General features: G+C 35.8%; 1 protein-coding gene and 1 long non-coding RNA gene across 3 annotated transcripts in view; one reads left to right on the top strand and one right to left on the bottom strand.

Annotated features, from left to right (window-relative positions):
- LOC136032955 (dipeptidase 1-like) overlaps window positions 1-15,859 on the top strand; it is a 61,357-nt gene extending 45,498 nt beyond the window's left edge. The window contains exons 5-11 of one of the 2 annotated variants that reach the window (XR_010618831.1): window positions 1,080-1,256; window positions 2,686-2,770; window positions 5,644-5,719; window positions 6,460-6,595; window positions 8,768-8,944; window positions 13,348-14,237; window positions 15,662-15,859. Coding sequence is in view for 1 of the 2 variants with exons in the window: in XM_065713440.1 (XP_065569512.1) it covers window positions 1,080-1,256; window positions 2,686-2,770; window positions 5,644-5,719; window positions 6,460-6,595; window positions 8,768-8,875 (582 nt within the window). In the remaining variant the exon portion in view is untranslated. Of the gene's footprint in view, window positions 1-1,079; window positions 1,257-2,685; window positions 2,771-5,643; window positions 5,720-6,459; window positions 6,596-8,767; window positions 8,971-13,347; window positions 14,238-15,661 lie in introns of those variants that run through there. The other variant, XM_065713440.1, reaches the window with a different exon arrangement.
- LOC136032956 (uncharacterized) overlaps window positions 15,587-19,665 on the bottom strand; it is a 39,701-nt gene continuing 35,622 nt past the window's right edge. Inside the window, exon 2 of the long non-coding RNA XR_010618832.1 lies at window positions 15,587-15,765. This is a non-coding gene — a long non-coding RNA (uncharacterized LOC136032956). The remainder of the gene's footprint in view (window positions 15,766-19,665) is intronic.

Raw genomic sequence — 19,665 nt, 5'->3', positions numbered from 1 at the left:
TACCATCCCCTCCAATTTTTCCAAAGAGAATGGATCCGTTCCGGTTATGTTGATCACGCATCTAGGACTTGTGCTTATTTTTCCCACCAAGTTTCATCCCAATCCCTCCACTCTAAGCGTTTTCCAAGATTTCAGGTTCCCCCTCCAACTCGCCTCAGTGTCGCCAGATCTGGTCAGGATTTAAAATACGACTTCTGAGACACAAGGTCCTTCTAAACATCAAATTTCATTAAGATCCGATTACCCGTTCGTAAGTTAAAAATACCTCATTTTTTCTAAATTTTACGAATTAACCCCCCCCCCCTTCACCCCCGGATGGTTAAATGAGGCAAAAGTCTATTTCGAATTTAATCTGGTCTGGTCCCTGATACGCCTGCCAAATTTCGTCTTCCTAGCTTATCTGGAAGTGCCCAAACCAGCAAAACTGGGACCGACAGACCGACAGAAATTGCGATCGCTTTATGTCACTTGGTAAATTCCAGGTGCCATAAAAAGTGGATTTAAAACAAAAAATGGATGGAAACTATTTTGTTAAAAAAAAGAAAACTAAATTGAGTTAACGAAGTTTAGTGTCGTTGCAAAAAACAAGAGTCACAAGTATGTTTATATCGATAATTTTTTTCCGGGATGTTTGAAGAGCATATCGATAAATTTGAATATCCAATATTAGAAAACAATTACTCAAAGCCTGTCTCGTTACTAATAAAGTGCAAGTGATATTCTAACCCTTGAAATGTTCGATTGGTGAGCCAGCCCATGTCTTGGTGGTGGTAAGATCTGGCTTCGTATAAGATTCGGTATTTTCCCACTTAAGGTTTTAATGTAAATCTTGAATTTTTCTCAAAAAATATTTCGTCAAAACAGATTTTGTTCAGATTATATAGAAAAATATATTGTTGCCAAACCGTTTAAATTTTTGAAAGGACACGAATTATAATTTTTATTTTTCTTCTTCCTTTAAAATTACGTGCCAATCCGTCATGCGAAGCTAATTTCTTATATGGCTAATTTTGCCTTGGAGAACATTCACGCTTCCGTAAATTTACGTTTGGTTTGTTAATTCTTTGCTTTCAATTTAGGATATTGTACGAGAGATGAATCGTCTTGGTATGCTAATTGACTTGAGCCATGTTTCATCAACAACCATGCACGACGCCTTGACTGTTTCCCGTTCACCTGTAATTTTTTCCCATTCTGGGGCAAGATCCGTTTGTGATCATCCACGGAACGTTCCAGATGACGTATTATTCCGTTTGGTAAGCATAGTTTGGTTCAACGTATCACATTTTTTGAAAAATTTTCTTTGCAAGGATTTCTTTGAAAACTCTGAAATGCGATCGTAATTCAAACTGAAAAACAGTTTAAAATGTATGATTCCAGAAAGGCAGCATTCATATGAAAAAAATAGCAACTTTCAAATAAGAAATAGCCAAAATAAAAGTATGTATCTCGCACTTATCTAATGTTGAACTTATTACTTTAAAAATAACCTTTTAAGAGCGGACTTCAAGTAACCTGACACAGGGAGTCCTAGGATATAACAGTCAAACAGTTCGTGGTAAAGAACTGTAAGTAAGGAGCGACCCGGCTCAATAGTAACCAAAACTCTAAAAAATGGAATGTTGATACCAATAGCTACAAAAATGTAGAATATTGTATTTTTTGTAAGAAGAAAGTTTATTGTTTTGTTTTTCTTTTGTCTGATGGTCTAATTGTTATTTGGTCTAATTCGTGTTTAAGCTAAATCCAAAATGTTAGGGATCCACTAGAGCTATACAAAATAGACTAAAAAAACAGGCAAGCACACTTTCAATGGAGGTTCATGAAAAGCTTGCGTTACCAAAGAAAGAATTCTTGGTGGAGCTATTTTAAGTCTATAAAAATAGCCCCATATAAGCAGACGGATGTCATAAATACTGTTTAAGTTTCTGTTAGCTGAGCAAGCTGCTTAGTTCAGTGACATTATATCAAGAATTGAGCTAGCAAGAATAAGACGTTACCAAGAACCGGGTATCTCTTAAAATGTATTGTATCAAAAAGATGCAGCAAAGAGACCGAGATTAGACTGTTTAAGATTGAAAGGGAACAAGAAAATTAAGAAATTTAGTTTCCTTTTCTATTTGTTCATGTATATGCTCTATTCTAAAACTGAAAATTACAAAGCATAAAGTAGTTTAACTAGTAATAAGTAATGACATAAACAAAAATTTGATTTTGTCGTATATAATCTTGACTACATGCTGGTAATTTGAGACCTTTTTTGTAGTACTATTTCGGACCACTTCAAAAGTATAGATTTTGTATTTCGATCGTGAAATACGGCACAACTATAAAACAATATCTTCCCAAGAGTAAAATGTGTCTCCCTATATTTTCTATTTTCTTTATCCATAGAGCATTGCTAACCCGTAAATCGGGATTACTCTGCAATCGCCCAAATTTTCAAAGTTGTTTTCTTTAATCATTTTGAGCAATGATTGCGCATCTGAATACGACAAAATTGCTCTCGTACGACAATAAAAAAAAGTTTGAGGAATTCCTGCTATTAACCAGGGTTGCTTTTCCCTTATCAATTGTTATCATGAATGGATTGGTAAACTGCCGCAAATTATAGCATCACTAGAGCAAAATAGTCGATTATACTTTTTCAATAGTATGTTGATTAACAGATTTTACCTTCCTTAGGCTCAAAACAAAGGAATAGTTATGGTTGTTTTTTATCCTGGCTTTTCAGCATGTGCTTCAACCGCCACAATGGAGGACGTTATAGGTAAGTCAAACACATTAAGAGTGATTCATTATTCTTTCAAGTCACAAAATTCAGAGGCTCATTACATAAGACGCACGCGAAAACCTTGAATTTAGCTGTTATAGTTGATCTTCACGAGTTAGATGCTAGTTTGAAGCTTTGCTTAGTGCTTGCTTCAAGTCTAAAAAGTTCTATCCTTCCAACATGCAACCGTTTTCCTCCGGAGGTTAATTTGTGTTTGTATAGTTCAGTTGTCTGATAGTTCAGTTATTGGATATTGCCATACTGATCATTTCTATGTCATACAAGCTACATCCTAATCTTTTGTGGCGGGAGGGGGGGGGTCGACAAGGTTTTCTCCCCTTTGAAGTATATAAAAGATTTGTTTCAGTTATTTAAGTTAAGAAACATTGGTGTTTCTCTTCAATTCATCACAACTGTTTTTTAGAATATTCAAATCTATAGTTGACTGCAGTTTTTGGTTGCAATTAAGAGGTAAAATTAAAAGCATTGAATTAAGGATTAAATCGTGGCGAACTAAAAGTATACAACCGGAACCATAATTCCAGGAACTTTGATATACTTTAGGAGAAAACAAGAGCTAAGAGCTCATATGGCACTTGTGACGAGGCGAGAAGAGCTAAGAGCCAAGAGATCAAATGGTATGAGCTCTAACAAAATTCTATGAATCAATAGATTGATTTAAAAAGGAAAATAAGAGGCTTAATGCCGTTCAGGATTTAAAATAAGAGCTCTGAGTCACGATGTCCTTCTAAATATCAAAATTCATTAAGATCCGATCACCCACTCGTAAGTTATAAATACCTAATTTTTTCTAATTTGTCATCTCCCTTTAGCCCCCCAGATGGTCGAATCTGGGAAAACGACTTTATCAAGTCAAATTGTGCAGCTCCCTGACACGCCTACCAATTTTCATCGTCCTAGCACGTCCAGAAGCACCAAACTCGCCAAATCACTGAACCCCTACACCAAAATCCCCCAAAGAGAGCGAATCCAGTACGATTCTGTCAATCACGTATCGAGGACATTTGTTCATTCTATCCACCAAGCTTCATCCCGATTCCTCTACTCCAAGTGTTTTCCCAAGATTTCCCCCTCCAACTCCCCCCAATGTCAAAAGATCTGGTCGGGATTTGAAATAAGACCTCTGAGACATGAATTCCTTCTGAAAATCAAATTTCATTAAGATCCGATCATCTATTCGTAAGGTAAAAATACCCCAATTTTCACGTTTTCCAAGAATTCCGGTTTCCCCCTCCAACTCCCCCTAATGTCACAGGATCTGGTTGGAATTTAAAATTAGAACTTTAAAGCACAAGATCCTTCTAAATATCAAATTTCATTAAGATCTGGTCACCCTTTCGTAAGTTACAAATACCTCAATTTTCAAAATTACCCCCCCCCCCAATTCCAACAAAGAGAGCAGATCTGGCCCTTTATGTATTTCCTAAGATTTATGGTTCCCCCCAAATGCCCCCCCCCCGAATTACGCTTGATCCGGTTGAGATTTAAAATAAGAGATCTGAGTTACGAGGTCCTTCTAAATATGAAGTTTCATGAAGATCCGATCACTCCTTCGTAAGTTAAAAATACGTCATTTTTTCTTATTTTTCAGAATTAACCCCCCCCCCCCAATAGAGCGGATCCGTTTCAATTATGTAAATCACGTATGTAAGACTTCTGCTCATTTTTCGCACCAAGTTTCATCCCGATCCCTCCAATCTAAGCGTTTTCCATGTTTATAGGTTCCCCCACCTTAAACTTCCCCCAATGTCACCATATCCGGTCAGGATTTAAAATAAGAGCTTTGAGAAACGATATCCTTCTAAATATCAAATTTCATTGAGATCCGATCACCCGTTCGTATGTTAAAAATACTTCATTTTTTCTAAATTTTCAGAATGAACCCCTCCCCCAACTACCCCAAAGAGAGCGGATCCGTTCCGGTTATGTCAATCATGTATCTAGGACTTGTGCTTATTTTTCCCACCAAGTTTCATCCCGATCCCTCCACTCTTAAGTGTTTTCCAAGTTTTAGGTTTTCCCCTCCCAACTCCCCCATAATGTCACCACATCTGGTCGGGTTTAAAATAAGAGCTCTGAGACACGATATCCTTCTAAATATCAAATTTCATTGAGATCCGATCACCCGTTCGTAAGTTAAAAATACCTCATTTTTCTAATTTTTCAGAAATAACCCCCCCCCCAACTACCCCAAAGAGAGCAGATCCGTTCCGTTTATGTAAATCATGTATCTAGGACTTTTGTTTATTTTTCCCACCAAGTTTCATCCCGATCCCTCCACTCTAAGTGTTTTCCAAATTTTAGGTTTCCCCCTCCCAATGTCACCAGATCCGGTCGCGATTTAAAATAAGAGCTCTAAGAATGGATATCCTTCTAAACATCAAATTTCATTGAGATCCGATCACCCGTTCGTAAAGTTAAAAATACCTCATTTTTCTAATTTTTCAGAATTACCCCCCCCCCCACATTTCCAAAGAGAGCGGATCCGTTCCAATTATGTCAATCATGTATCTGGGACTTGTGCTTATTTTTCCAATCAAGTTTCATCCCGATCCCTCCACTCTAAGTGTTTTCCAAGATTTTAGGTTTCCCCCCCTCCAACAAAGACCGTCAGACCGACAGAATTTGCGATTGCTATATGTCACTTGGTTAATACCAAGTGCCATAAAAAATGTATAAATATATGTTATGAGGGACAATAGTCTTTCTCCCTTAGAATTAAAAAAAAAATAATATTGCTATATGTCAGACACAGAAAAACGTTCCTCCAACACAACCTAAGGAAAAATTATAAGACCCTTTGAAAGCTACTTTTTTATTTATTTTGATGTCTGTTTTCTTTTTTGTAGCACACATCGAATACATAAGAAACCTCATTGGAGTCGATTTTATTGGCATTGGTGGCGATTATGACGGTGTATCGAGGTAAGCACTTTAGTCAGGTTCACTATATTTAATCCAAAACTTTTCAGTAATTTAATAGTTTGAGCTGAATTATAAAAACAAAAATTTTCTGAATAAAAAATTGATTTTGATGCTTGCTAATACAAGAGCATTTAAGAAAAATCACTTTTTGCAGAATTTTAAGTTAGCAAGTTTTACCGTTTCAAACGTGTTGATGGACCTCTTTTACGGCAGTGGGAAATTAATCTCAAGTATAAATTCGGATTTACTTCTTGGTCCTTAATATTATATGGATCTATTCTCACTTGTCAAAGCTAAAGCTTCAGTTTTATTGAAGTGAAATTCAGGCTCAAAAGTATAAAATCTTTGAATTCTTAATATGTTGTAATTTCATTCACAAAGTTTTACTTCCTTTTTTTTTTTGGTATCCGCTGAAAATGATCTTCAGAAAAATGTCATCGCGACGAATTTAGAAGCTTTAAACAATGGCTTTTCCCAGTTTTTTTTTCCTGCTTTTCGCTGTATTTTTGATATCTTTGAATTGTGCTATTTTTCTTTTGTTACGTGTTTCCTTCTACACAGGACTAAACTAAGGGGTTTGCCAATATCTCTACACTTCTTTAAATATGTATTCTAAGTTTACATTTTTTCCCATTTTTGTTTACGCCTGTCCTTTTATTTCCCTTTTACATCCAGCCGCTCAGGTCCCTGAACTTGTTTTTAAAATTGGACGTTAAAATATAAAACAAACTCTTTTCTAGTGCACCTGTTGGACTTGAAGATGTTTCAAAATATCCATCACTTTTTGCAGAATTATCTTTTCGTGGATGGACAGAAGAGGAATTAGTTAAATTGGCAGGTGGCAATTTCCTCCGCGTAATGAGAGAGGCTGAAAAGGTAAGAAAAACGATAATATCTGATTTAAATGAAGAGACCTGTCTGGAATACAACATGGAGCTATATTCATGTCTTAGACCCCTTCGAATGTATATGTTACTTTTCAATTAAATGTTTACCAAGAAACCTAGCTTCGCTCGACATATGGTACTCGGTACGTGGCAGGATTGTACATATGTGATTCTTGCTGTCGCTTTTCTTCTAGCCACGGATTATTACAAACTTCTTGTCCAGCTTTTTCCCAAGATTTTAATTAAGTTTCAATTAATTTGTAACATGGATCAGATTTTCATTTACGATTCGTTGAGATTCTCGCTCATTACGCGTCATTTTTGTTTACGATTCTATAGGATCCTAGCTATCGCTTGTCTTTTAACCCTAGATTTCGTTGTTCTTCATTTTCTTACATCATTTCTCACATTTTTTTCATGCCTTTTGTTTTAGCTGTTGGATTCATTTATTACCTTGTATAATTTTGCATGGCATTGTACTTTTGATTTGTCTTCCAATCCCAGAATTAGTTGTGTAAAATTTATGTTTGTCCTGCTGTCGCTTGTACCATACCTTTTGCTTAAGAGTTTTGGAGTCACTCGTAATCTTATATAATTTTGCATTCGTCTGTTTGCTATACGACGGATCGTACTCATTCTTACCGTTGATTTTGATGTGCTTCAAATATTTAATTAAATATCAAATGATTAGGTGTTTTGTGTTTAATATGTTGCAGGGAATTATATTTTGATTATTTTTTTTGTGTATTTATGCTGATGCTGTTGGCTTGTATTTACTTTGGCTTGATTTATTTTTATTTTGTCAGTGCTAATGTAAGTAACATTGTCAGTGGTAGTTTTTATTTTCGTAGTGTATGTAACATTGTCAGTGCTAAAGTATGCCACCAGGCATGTCCACTGGTTTATCATATTTATTTATTGAGTTGTTGCAAATAAAAATTATCTATCTATCTATCTTCATTTTCTTTCATATTTACCTCCGATATTTTCCTATGTCTTTTGCTTTATCTGTTCGGATTCATTCCTCGTTGGGCTTCATTTCCATTCATCATCTTGCATAATTTTAAATGAAATTTAATTAGATTTGTCTCCTAATCCCAGACTTTGTTGTAAAACATTTTCTTTTGTCTCATTGTCACTTGTTCCGTACCTTTTGCTTTAGGTGTTAAGGGTCATGCGTTATCTTTCATAATTTCACATGCGTCTGTTACCTATTCGACTGATCACACTCGTTGTCAAATATTTTGGCTTACGGGTCGATGTGATCCTCACTGTCTGTTGTCTTCTAACCACAGATTTCGTTGTCCATTGCGATGCTTCTTGTCCCTTGTCTTCTAACCGTAGGTTTCTTTTTGGTTCATTTTTGTTCATCATTACCTCACACGTTTTTTTCCATGTCTTTTGCTTGATAGTCCAGGCGTCAAGACCTAAAAATGTGACAACTCCGTAATCGGGCGCAGAACACACTGAATTTATCTAATAAATTAAGAGCACTTCTTGCTACTTACAAAGAACCGGGGACGCAGAAATAGGTCGGTACAAACTGCACTTATAAGGTGATTTGCCCTTCTTAGTGACAGGAGCTATTATATATTGGCGTAATTTCCGTCAAAAGCATTGGGGGGGGGGGAAAATTGGAGCCAAAGGTCAAGTGAAAAAATGGGCCATACAGTACCATACAGGCAAAGGTATAATAAATAAGCTTATTTGTTTCTGTGTATGTTTGAATTATGCAGGCCTACCTTCGTTTTGAACAGGTTTTGAATATGCTAAAATTCAGCTGGGGGTAGCAAACTCGGGTCTGGGGGTGCAGTTGTATAAACATTGGACAGTAGATGTATTTAATTGAATGTAAAATATCTAAGAAAAGGAAATAAAATATCGTAATGATAAAAAAAATAGCAAGGAACTTACTAATTATTCTACTTAACTTAATTCTCTGGAAATTCTATTTTTGATCTTACCTTTAATGCTGATAACAATTGATGATCATATTGTTGATTTTTAATGATAAGCCCTGAAAATCATAGGAATTACTTGCAGATCACACGTGCTGGCTTTTAATTCTAGGGTACAAAGAGAAAAATAATTTGAAACTCTTTTATTTCATCCCTAATTTTCTCTCTTCAAAAAAGAAAAAATAAAACTATTCCTTTTGCAGGTCAAATTAGACATGGAGAGTGAAGGGGTTCAGCCTTATGAAGACATGATCGATGAAGATGAGGTTCTCAGCAGATCCAACTGTAGTGTGCCAAGACCCCTCTTCTGAAAAACGAAAAAAAAACCAAATTAGTCCCTTTTGAAATTGTTATTTGAATGCATGTCTGAATAATTTTTGGTAAATAAAACTTGTCATATACTCTATGCAATATGTTCGAATGATATACGGGCAAAATATGTGAAAAGAAACGAACAAAAAAATAAAACTAAAACAAACGAACCCACAGTTCGAAGAAAAAACCTGTCTTTGAACCTAAAATACAAGGAAAATTTGTTGCAGAGGTGAACATGGGTCATTATGGTATCAATTTATAGAGTCTTATAATCCGACCAATTAGAATTATCCTGTCATTTTCTTTGTAAGATATTGCAGACCACAATTTATTGAAACCACAATAGTCTTACACGGACACTGAATCGAAACGAGATAAAATATTATTTCCAGTTAATACTTTTGATCTTTGAACTTCTCAACAAGGTCAACTGAGTTTCAAACAGTTCGTGGTAACGAACTGTAGTAAGGAGCGACCCGGCTCAATAGTAAACAAAACTCCAAAAAATGGACTTTTGATACCAATAGATATGGATTTTTATGCTGATTTTAAATATACAAGTTTCATCAAATTTAGTCTCACTCATCAAAAGTGACGAGTCTGAGAAAATTTGCCTTGTTTTGGATAATAGGGGAAAACACCCCCTAAAAGTCACACAATCTTATCGAAAATCACACCATCGTATTCAGCGTATCAGAAAACCCTACTGCAGAAGTTTCAAGTTCTTATCTACAAAAATGTGGAACTTCGTATTTTTTGCCAGAAGACCGATCACGGGTGCGTGTTTATTTGTTTGTTTGTTTTTGTTTTCCCCCAGGGGTAATCGTATCGACCAAGTGATCCTACAATGTTGCGAGAGGGTTCATTCTACGGGAAATTAAAAGTTTTAGTGACTTTTTTAAGTGACCAAAAAACTGGAGGGCACCTAGAACCCCTCCCACGCTCATTTTTTCCCAAATTCAACAGATCACAATTTTGAGATAGCCATTTTGTTCAGCATAGTCGAAAACTTAATACTTTGTCTTTTGGGCTGACTTACTCCCCCACAGTCCCCAGGGGAGGGGCTGCAAGTTACAAACTTTGACCAGCGTTTACATACAGTAATGATTATTTGGAAGTGTACATACCTTTTCAGGATGATTTTTTTTGTTGGGAGGGGGGTGAGGGGGGGATATGTGAGAGGATCTTCCCTTGGAGGAATTTGTCACAGGAGAAGAGAAATTCCATGAAGGGGGCGCAGGATTTTCTAGCATTATTAAAAAAAAAACAATGAAAAAATAAATATGAAAAAGTTTTTTCAACTGAAAGTAAGGACCAGCATTAAAACTTAAAACAAACAGAGATTATTACGCCTATAGGGGGTCCATCTCTTTTTAATAGCTCGCTCTTTACGCTGAAGCATTTTTAGTAATTTCAATTATTTATTCTACAGCCTTTGTAGTTCAGGGGTCAATCTTAAAGAATTGAGACAAAATAAAGCTTTAGTGTAAAGAGTGAGGAATTAATGAGGGGGAAAACCTCCTCATATCTATATATATAAAAATAAGTTGTCTGTCTGTCTGTGGGTCTGTGGATCTGTGGATCAGGTGACGTCATGTTTCGGCTGACGTCATGAAATTAGTTGCCGTCATTTTTGTTATGACGATGCGTAGTATATTGTAAAACACATTAATTTGGTTAATAATATACCATTTAAAACACCAAAATGAACATGCTGGAGTAGTCACTCGGTGAGAGAGGGTGTCAGAACGGAGAATGAAGGTCCCAGGTTCAAATCCTGGTTAGGCTAAAAAAGGTAAAAAACTAAAAACTAAAAAAAAAACTGAAAAAACTAAAAAAAGGCAAAAACTACAAAAAAAAACTAAAAACTAATAAAAAATAAAAAAGCCGAAAAACTAAAAAAACTAAAGAAACTAAAAAAAGGAAAAAACTTAAAAAACTAAAAACTAAAAAAAACTAAAAAAAAGGAAAAATGAAAAATAGAAGAGAAAAAGAATACTAATAAAATTAAAAATAAAAATAAAAAAAAATAAAAAAGATAAAAAGCTAAAAAAAGGTAAAAACCAATAAAAACTAAAAAGAAAAAAAGGTAAAAAACTAAAAAAAAAAATTCATCTAAAAAACTAAAAAAAAACTAAAAAAAGGAAAAAACTGAAAAATAAGCGGGATATAAAACAGGGGGATATAAATGACGACCGGGACACCGGGACATAAGGAATATAAATGAATCAGAAAATACAACTCATGTTTCCAAATGACGTCGTTTGGAGCCCAAATTGAAAATACAGATCAATTTATGTCTACTTTCAAAGTAAAAGGGCAAATTTATCATAGAGCAGGGTCTCTTCTACCATTCTCAGGCGAGAATCATAAATTTTTACAATTGTACTTCATCAGTGATAGAAATTCTGAATTGAATGCACGTTGCGAAATTTCTCCCAACATTGAAAGGACAATCGTTTCCCAATTACAACATCTTTTCCACGAAAATAATAATTTAGTGCGTCTGTTCAAAACAGCCATCGATTTGATGCCTACTTATACGCATAAAAATGTTATTTCCGCTGACAAAACGCCTCCTGGCCAACATGTGCGTAGATACAATGCTCCAACTATCGACGAAGTGGCCATCGTTATGGTCGGTGATCAGTTTTTACCTCGAGATATTATTCTCAGGGTTTCCACCACACGTGCTACAACTAAAAATAGGCCTACCAATAATACTTTTAAGAAATATAAACCCACCAAAGCTTTGCTATGGCACTCGACCTGCCGTAAAAAAAAACAATGGAAAACCTAATAGAGGCCACAATCTTGACAGGGCCTTTTGAGGGTGAGGCTGTTCTTATTCCTCGCATTCCCAAGATTCCAACGGATCTGCCTTTTCAATTTAAAAGATTGCAATTCCCAATTCGATTAGCATTTGCAATCACCATTAACAAAGCTCAAGGTCAATCATTAGAAAAATGTGGTATAGATCTTAATACTGATTGTTTTTCCCATTGACAATTGTACGTTGCATGTTCGAGGGTCGGTAAACCTGACAATCTATTTATATGCAGCGACAATTGGACAGCGAAGAATGTTGTATATTCGCAAGTTTTACGCAGTTAATTTGTATTTTATCTATCTATCTATCTATCTATCTCTATAAAAACGAGTTGTATGTATGCATGTTTGTTTGTTTGTAAAAAGAGCGTTTGCATATGATGTCATTATTAGTACATACGGCTTTGTATATGCAGAGACAATGGGAAAGCCAAGAATGTTGTATATTCGCAATTTTTACGTAGTTTAACTCCTGCAGACGAAATGAATGCTTGCCTAAAAAATTCTAATTTATAGGCACACGTAAAAATATTAAAATTAACTACAAATATGCTTGTCCGATTGCAAAACGATGACTCTGGTCAAACAGTAGAGTCAATTTCAGGACGTATACAACTACCTGCTGATTTCTGTAATTTAGTGACGTCCAAAAATGAATTGATTGAAAAAGTATTTCCGAATATTCTAAAAAATTATAAAAATAATAAATGGCTAAGTGAAAGAGCGATTCTCGCACCCAAAAATATAGACGTCCACGAAATCAACAATATTGTTTTGAACAAGATTCGAGACCAGGCAGTCCTTTACAAGTCAGTCGACACAGTTTTGGAACCAAATGAAGCGGTTAATTATCCATCTGAATTTTTAAATTCCATAGATCCTTCAGGGTTTCCACCACACGTGCTACAACTAAAAATAGGCGTACCAATAATACTTTTAAGAAATATCAACCCACCAAAGCTTTGCAATGGCACGCGACTTGCCGTAAAAAAAAACAATGGAAAACATAATAGAGGCCACAATCTTGACAGGGCCTTATGAGGGTGAGGCTATTCTTATTCCTCGCATTCCCATGATTCCAACGGATCTGCTTTTTCAATTTAAAAGATTGCAATTCCCAATTCGATTAGTATTTGCAATCACCATTAACAAAGCTCAAGGTCAATCATTAGAAAAATGTGGTATAGATCTTAATCCTGATTGTTTTTCCCATGGACAATTGTACGTTGCATGTTCGAGGGTCGGTAAACCTGACAATGTATTTATATGCAGCGACAATTGGACAGCGAAGAATGTTGTTTATTCGCAAGTTTTACGCAGTTAATTTGTATTGTATCTATCTATATAAAAACGAGTTATGTGGATGCATGTTTGTTTGTTTGTAAAAAGAGCGTTTGTATATGACGTCATTATTAGTACATACGGCTTTGCATATGCACAGACAATGGGAAAGCCAAGAATGTTGTTTATTCGCAATTTTTGCGTAGTTTGAAACACATATATAAATCTATCTATATTCACAGGTGGGACACAGGGACACAACTACAATGGCGCATAACTAATATGGCGCGTAACGACTTACGCGCGCGGGGGGGCTTGGGGGGGCACGAAGCGCCCCACCAACTCCCCCCTTTTGCAGGTCAAATTAGACATGGAGAGTGAAGGGGTTCAGCCTTATGAAGACATGATCGATGAAGATGAGGTTCTCAGCAGATCCAACTGTAGTGTGCCAAGACCCCTCTTCTGAAAAACGAAAAAAAAAACCAAATTAGTGCCTTTTGAAATTGTTATTTGAATGGATGTCTGAATAATTTTTGGTAAATAAAACTTGTCATTTACTCTATGCAATATGTTCGAATGATATACGGGCAAAATATGTGAAAAGAAACGAACAGAAAATTAAAACTAAAACAAACGAACCCACAGTTCGAAGAAAAAACCTGTCTTTGAACCTAAAATACAAGGAAAATTTGTTGCAGAGGTGAACAAGGGTCATTATGGTATCAATTTATAGAGTCTTATAATCCGACCAATTAGAATTATCCTGTCATTTTCTTTGTAAGATATTGCGAACCACAATTTGTTGAAACCACAATAGTCTTACACGGACACTGAATCGAAACGAGATAAAATATTATTTCCAGTTAATACTTTTGATCTTTGAACTTCTCAACAAGGTAAACTGAGTTTCAAACAGTTCGTGGTAACGAACTGTAGTAGGGAGCGACCCGGCTCAATAGTAAACAAAACTCCAAAAAACGGACTTTTGATACCAATAGATATGGATTTTTATGCTGATTTTAAATATACAAGTTTCATCAAATTTATTCTCACTCATCAAAAGTGACGAGTCTGAGAAAATTTGCCTTGTTTTGGATAATAGGGGGAAACACCCCCTAAAAGTCACACAATCTTATCGAAAATTACACCATCGTATTCAGCGTATCAGAAAACCCTATTGCAGAAGTTTCAAGTTCTTATCTACAAAAATGTGGAACTTCGTATTTTTTGCCAGAAGACCGATCACGGGTGCGTGTTTATTTGTTTGTTTGTTTTTTGTTTTTGTTTTCCCCAGGGGTAATCGTATCTACCAAGTGATCCTACAATGTTGCGAGAGGGTTCATTCTACTGGAAATTAAAAGTTTTAGTGACTTTTTTAAGTGACCAAAAACTGGAGGGCACCTAGGCCCCCTCCCACGCTCATTTTTTCCAAAATTCAACGGATCACAATTTTGAGATAGCCATTTTCTTCAGCATAGTCGAAAACTTAATACTTTGTCTTTTGGGCTGACTTACTCCCCCACAGTCCCCAGGGGAGGGGCTGCAAGTTACAAACTTTGACCAGCATTTACATACAGTAATGATTATTTGGAATTGTACATACCTTTTCAGGATGATTTTTTTTTGTTAGGAGGGGGGTGCGGGGGGATATGTGAGAGGATCTTCCCTTGGAGGAATTTGTCATGGGAGAAGAGAAATTCCATGAAGGGGGCGCAGGATTTTCTAGCATTATTAAAAAAAAAACAATGAAAAAATAAATATGAAAAAGTTTTTTCAACTGAAAGTAAGGACCAGCATTAAAACTGAAAACGAACAGAGATTATTACGGCTATAGGGGGTCCATCTCTTTTTAATAGCTCGCTCTTTACGCTGAAGCATTTTTAGTAATTTCAATTATTTATTCTACAGCCTTTGTAGTTCAGGGGTCAATCTTAAAGAATTGAGACAAAATAAAGCTTTAGTGTAAAGAGTGAGGTATTAATGAGGGGGAAAACCTCCTCATATACATAATAAAAATATACGAATATAGAAGTTCGTTACGTAAGTTAATTTGTAAGTTATGTATATTTTTTACTAATAAAAACGTTCGTTAAAAATTAAAAATTCTAGTTGTCTTTTTAAGTAACCGAAAAATTGGAGGGCAACTAGGCCTCCTCTCTCACCCTTTTTCAATAAATCGTCCGATCAAAACTAAGAGAAAGCCATTTAGCAAAAAAAAAAAAAAAAAAAAAAAAAATACGGAATTTTTTTTTTAATTATTCATTTGCGGAGAGCCAAAATAAAAACATCAAAAAGGTTGAGAGATCAAATATAAAAAAACAAGTTTTTTTAACTGAAAGTAAGGAGCGACATTAAAACTTAAAACGAACAGAAATTACTCCGTGCATGAAAGGGGCTGTTCCTCCCTCAACGTCCCGCTCTTTACCCTAAAGTTATTTACTGTTTAATAAAGTAGAATTGAGACAAGGAGTAAAACTTTAGCGTAAAGAGCGGATGTTGAGGGAGGAACAGCCCTGAAATGATAAGCCCTGAAAATCATAGGAATTACTTGCAGATCACTCGTGCTGGCTTTTAATTCTAGGGTACAAAGAGAAAAATAATTTGAAACTCTTTTATTTCATCCCTAATTTTTTCTCTTCAAAAAATAAAAAATAAAACTATTCCTTTTGCAGGTCAAATTAGACATGGAGAGTGAAGGGGTTCAGCCTTATGAAGACATGATCGATGAAGATGAGGTTCTCAGCAGATCCAACTGTAGTGTGCCAAGACCCCTCTTCTGAAAAACGAAAAAAAAACCAAATTAGTCCCTTTTGAAATTGTTATTTGAATGGATGTCTGAATAATTTTTGGTAAATAAAACTTGTCATATACTCTATGCAATATGTTCGAATGATATACGGGCAAAATATGTGAAAAGAAACGAACAGAAAAATAAAACTAAAACAAACGAACCCACAGTTCGAAGAAAAAACCTGTCTTTGAACCTAAAATACAAGGAAAATTTGTTGCAGAGGTGAACAAGGGTCATTATGGTATCAATTTATAGAGTCTTATAATCCGACCAATTAGAATTATCCTGTCATTTTCTTTGTAAGATATTGCAAACCACAATTTGTTGAAACCACAATAGTCTTACACGGACACTGAATCGAAACGAGATAAAATATTATTTCCAGTTAATACTTTTGATCTTTGAACTTCTCAACAAGGTAAACTGAGTTTCAAACAGTTCGTGGTAACGAACTGTAGTAAGGAGCGACCCGGCTCAATAGTAAACAAAACTCCAAAAAACGGACTTTTGATACCAATAGATATGGATTTTTATGCTGATTTTAAATATACAAGTTTCATCAAATTTAGTCTCACTCATCAAAAGTGACGAGTCTGAGAAAATTTGCCTTGTTCTGGATAATAGGGGGAAACACCCCCTAAAAGTCACACAATCTTATCGAAAATCACACCATCGTATTCAGCGTATCAGAAAACCCTACTGCAGAAGTTTCAAGTTCTTATCTACAAAAATGTGGAACTTCGTATTTTTTGCCAGAAGACCGATCACGGGTGCGTGTTTATTTGTTTGTTTTTGTTTTCCCCCAGGGGTAATCGTATCGACCAAGTGATCCTACAATGTTGCGAGAGGGTTCATTCTACTGGAAATTAAAAGTTTTAGTGACTTTTTTAAGTGACCAAAAAACTGGAGGGCACCTAGGCCCCCTCCCACGCTCATTTTTTCCCAAATTCAACGGATCACAATTTTGAGATAGCCATTTTGTTCAGCATAGTCGAAAACTTAATACTTTGTCTTTTGGGCTGACTTACTCCCCCACAGTCCCCAGGGGAGAGGCTGCAAGTTACAAACTTTGACCAGCGTTTACATACAGTAATGATTATTTGGAAGTGTACATACCTTTTCAGGATGATTTTTTTTTGTTGGGAGGGGGGTGAGGGGGGGGATATGTGAGAGGATCTTCCCTTGGAGGAATTTGTCATGGGAGAAGAGAAATTCCATGAAGGGGGCGCAGGATTTTCTAGCATTATTAAAAAAAAAACAATGAAACAATAAATATGAAAAAGTTTTTTCAACTGAAAGTAAGGACCAGCATTAAAACTTAAAACGAACAGAGATTATTACGCCTATAGGGGGTCCATCTCTTTTTAATAGCTCGCTCTTTACGCTGAAGTATTTTTAGTAGTTTCAATTATTTATTCTACAGCCTTTGTAGTTCAGGGGTCAATCTTAAAAAATTGAGACAAAATAAAGCTTTAGTGTAAAGAGTGAGGTATTAATGAGGGGAAAACCTCCTCATATACATAATAAAAATATACGAATATAGAAGTTCGTTACGTAAGTTAATTTGTAAGTTATGTATATTTTTTACTAATAAAAACGTTCGTTAAAAATTAAAAATTCTAGTTGTCTTTTTAAGTAACCGAAAAATTGGAGGGCTACTAGGCCTCCTCTCTCACCCTTTTTCTCAAAATCGTCCGATCAAAACTAAGAGAAAGCCATTTAGCAAAAAAAAAAAAATACGGAATTTTTTTTTTAATTATTCATTTGCGGAGAGCCAAAATAAAAACATCGAAAACGTTGAGAAATCAAATATAAAAAAAACAAGTTTTTTTAACTGAAAGTAAGGAGCGACATTAAAACTTAAAACGAACAGAAATTACTCCGTGCATGAAAGGGGCTGTTCCTCCCTCAACGTCCCGCTCTTTACCCTAAAGTTATTTACTGTTTAATAAAGTAGAATTGAGACAAGGAGTAAAACTTTAGCGTAAAGAGCGGATGTTGAGGGAGGAACAGCCCCTTTCATACACGGAGTAATTTCTGTTCGTTTTAAGTTTTAATGTCACTCCTTACTTTCAGTTAAAAAAAACTTGTTTTATTTTACTTAATCTCGTATAAGATTTCTGTTTCCTCAAAAGAGGCAGGAAAAATTTTCTATTTTCGTAGCTGGTGAACTATAGCATGCTACGATAGAACATAACGGGATATCTTTTGAGGGGCTTTTGCGAAAACCGTAAAATTTGGGAACAGAGCAAACTTTGGAGTAAAAATTTCTGTACATTTGAGGCATGCTTACTTTATTATCTTTTAAAGTTTCTAGATTTTCTCTTAATTTTTGTCTCCTTTCCTCGCTCGGGGGCCGTAAATTCAGGCGGAGGAGAAAGAAGGCCAGGACAACTGCGAAAGGGCTAGATCTACGTTGTATCGGCAAGGTGAAGTGTTGCAGCAACCTTTGTTCGGCTTCACCGAGTAAAGTGTTGCGAGAGCATCAGACTTGCACAACCGTCTCTGCAAGTTGACGGAGAGGAGTAGCTTGCCGCCGTCAATGAATCAGCCAAGAAACTATCTCTTCAAAAATATGAATACAGACTCCAAAGATCAAAATGGAAGTGCTTCTGCGCCCGGGGAAGCCGACGACCCTTGTGATTTGATGCTGATAAGGAATGAGAATGGTGACGAATTTGCTATCACGCACGAGGAAGCCAAGACCTATCGTAGGCCTAGAACGACTCCCAAACAGGACAGGGGTTTAATATCAGCGGAAAACTCTCAATATGGGCACACTTAATACCCGGACTTCAGCTAAACCTGGCAAGATTGATCTGGTGTTGAAAGAGATTGATAGATACAAATGGGATGTATTCGGTCTGTCAGAGACTCACCTTCCTTGAACTGGAGAAGAAAACATCCATAAAACCACTTTTCTTCAGTTGGGACGTACTAATGGGAGTTCATAATAATAGTAATGGGTGTTCATAGGAAGGGTCTAGGTTTCATATTCTCTCTGGACGTCAAAACGTCATTAATGATCTTGAGTCCTGTATCCAAAAGAATAGCAATGATCCGCCTGAAAGGCCCCTCAAAAATCACTCGGTTGCCCAGATATATGCCAAAGTGAAGAGGAGTGCAACCAATTCGACAGCTACAGAGTATCACTAAATAGATTCCCGAAAATGATATAATTATCATATTGGTTGACTTTAATGTAATAGTTGGCAATTGCCATGTTGGTAAAAAGATGTTATGGGCCCACAGGGATAATGCCGTCTGTAACCGGTTTAAACAGAGTCTGGAGAATTAGCAATAGTTCGAGTAGCGTGGAGGTATCAAACTCTGCCGATTAATAAATATATAAGAAATGCTAGAAATAACCCGTACCTATTACTTGAGATAAAGTTAACACAACACAAGAGTTAAAAAAGAGCAAAGGTTTTATTTTTAAAAGAAGTTTGGTTTTTGGTTTTTAATAGTCTCGTTTTAAAAAGATAATTAAGAAAATCAAAAATTTTATAACTTGTAATATAAGTACAATCTTGCTTAGTCTTCGTACTGAAATAAGAAGTTTAAGATATTAAAATAAACTAACTACTAACTAATATGTGAGCGAACAAAATGTTCCAAGGTATTTAATTTATATCAGGGAGACTCATGTCATGCTGTGGAAAGTAGTAAATTAACATTGTGAGATAGAGAAGGAACAAATTATTCTACTCACATCTAAGCAAAGCTACCCACACTCGCCAAAGTACCAACACCGACTAACTCTCTCCAAAATCCTCCTGTCCTTCTATACAAAACCCCTGTTTTTCAATTCGCACATGTTATTTAGCAAGAATCAATTCGTGCAAAGAAACACTTCCAAGGCTATACCAAGAAGAGGTTAATCCC

Source organism: Artemia franciscana, chromosome 11, assembly GCF_032884065.1.
Source record: "Artemia franciscana chromosome 11, ASM3288406v1, whole genome shotgun sequence".
Classification (NCBI taxonomy): Eukaryota; Metazoa; Arthropoda; class Branchiopoda; order Anostraca; family Artemiidae; genus Artemia; species Artemia franciscana.
This window is presented reverse-complemented; position numbering and strand designations above follow the sequence as displayed.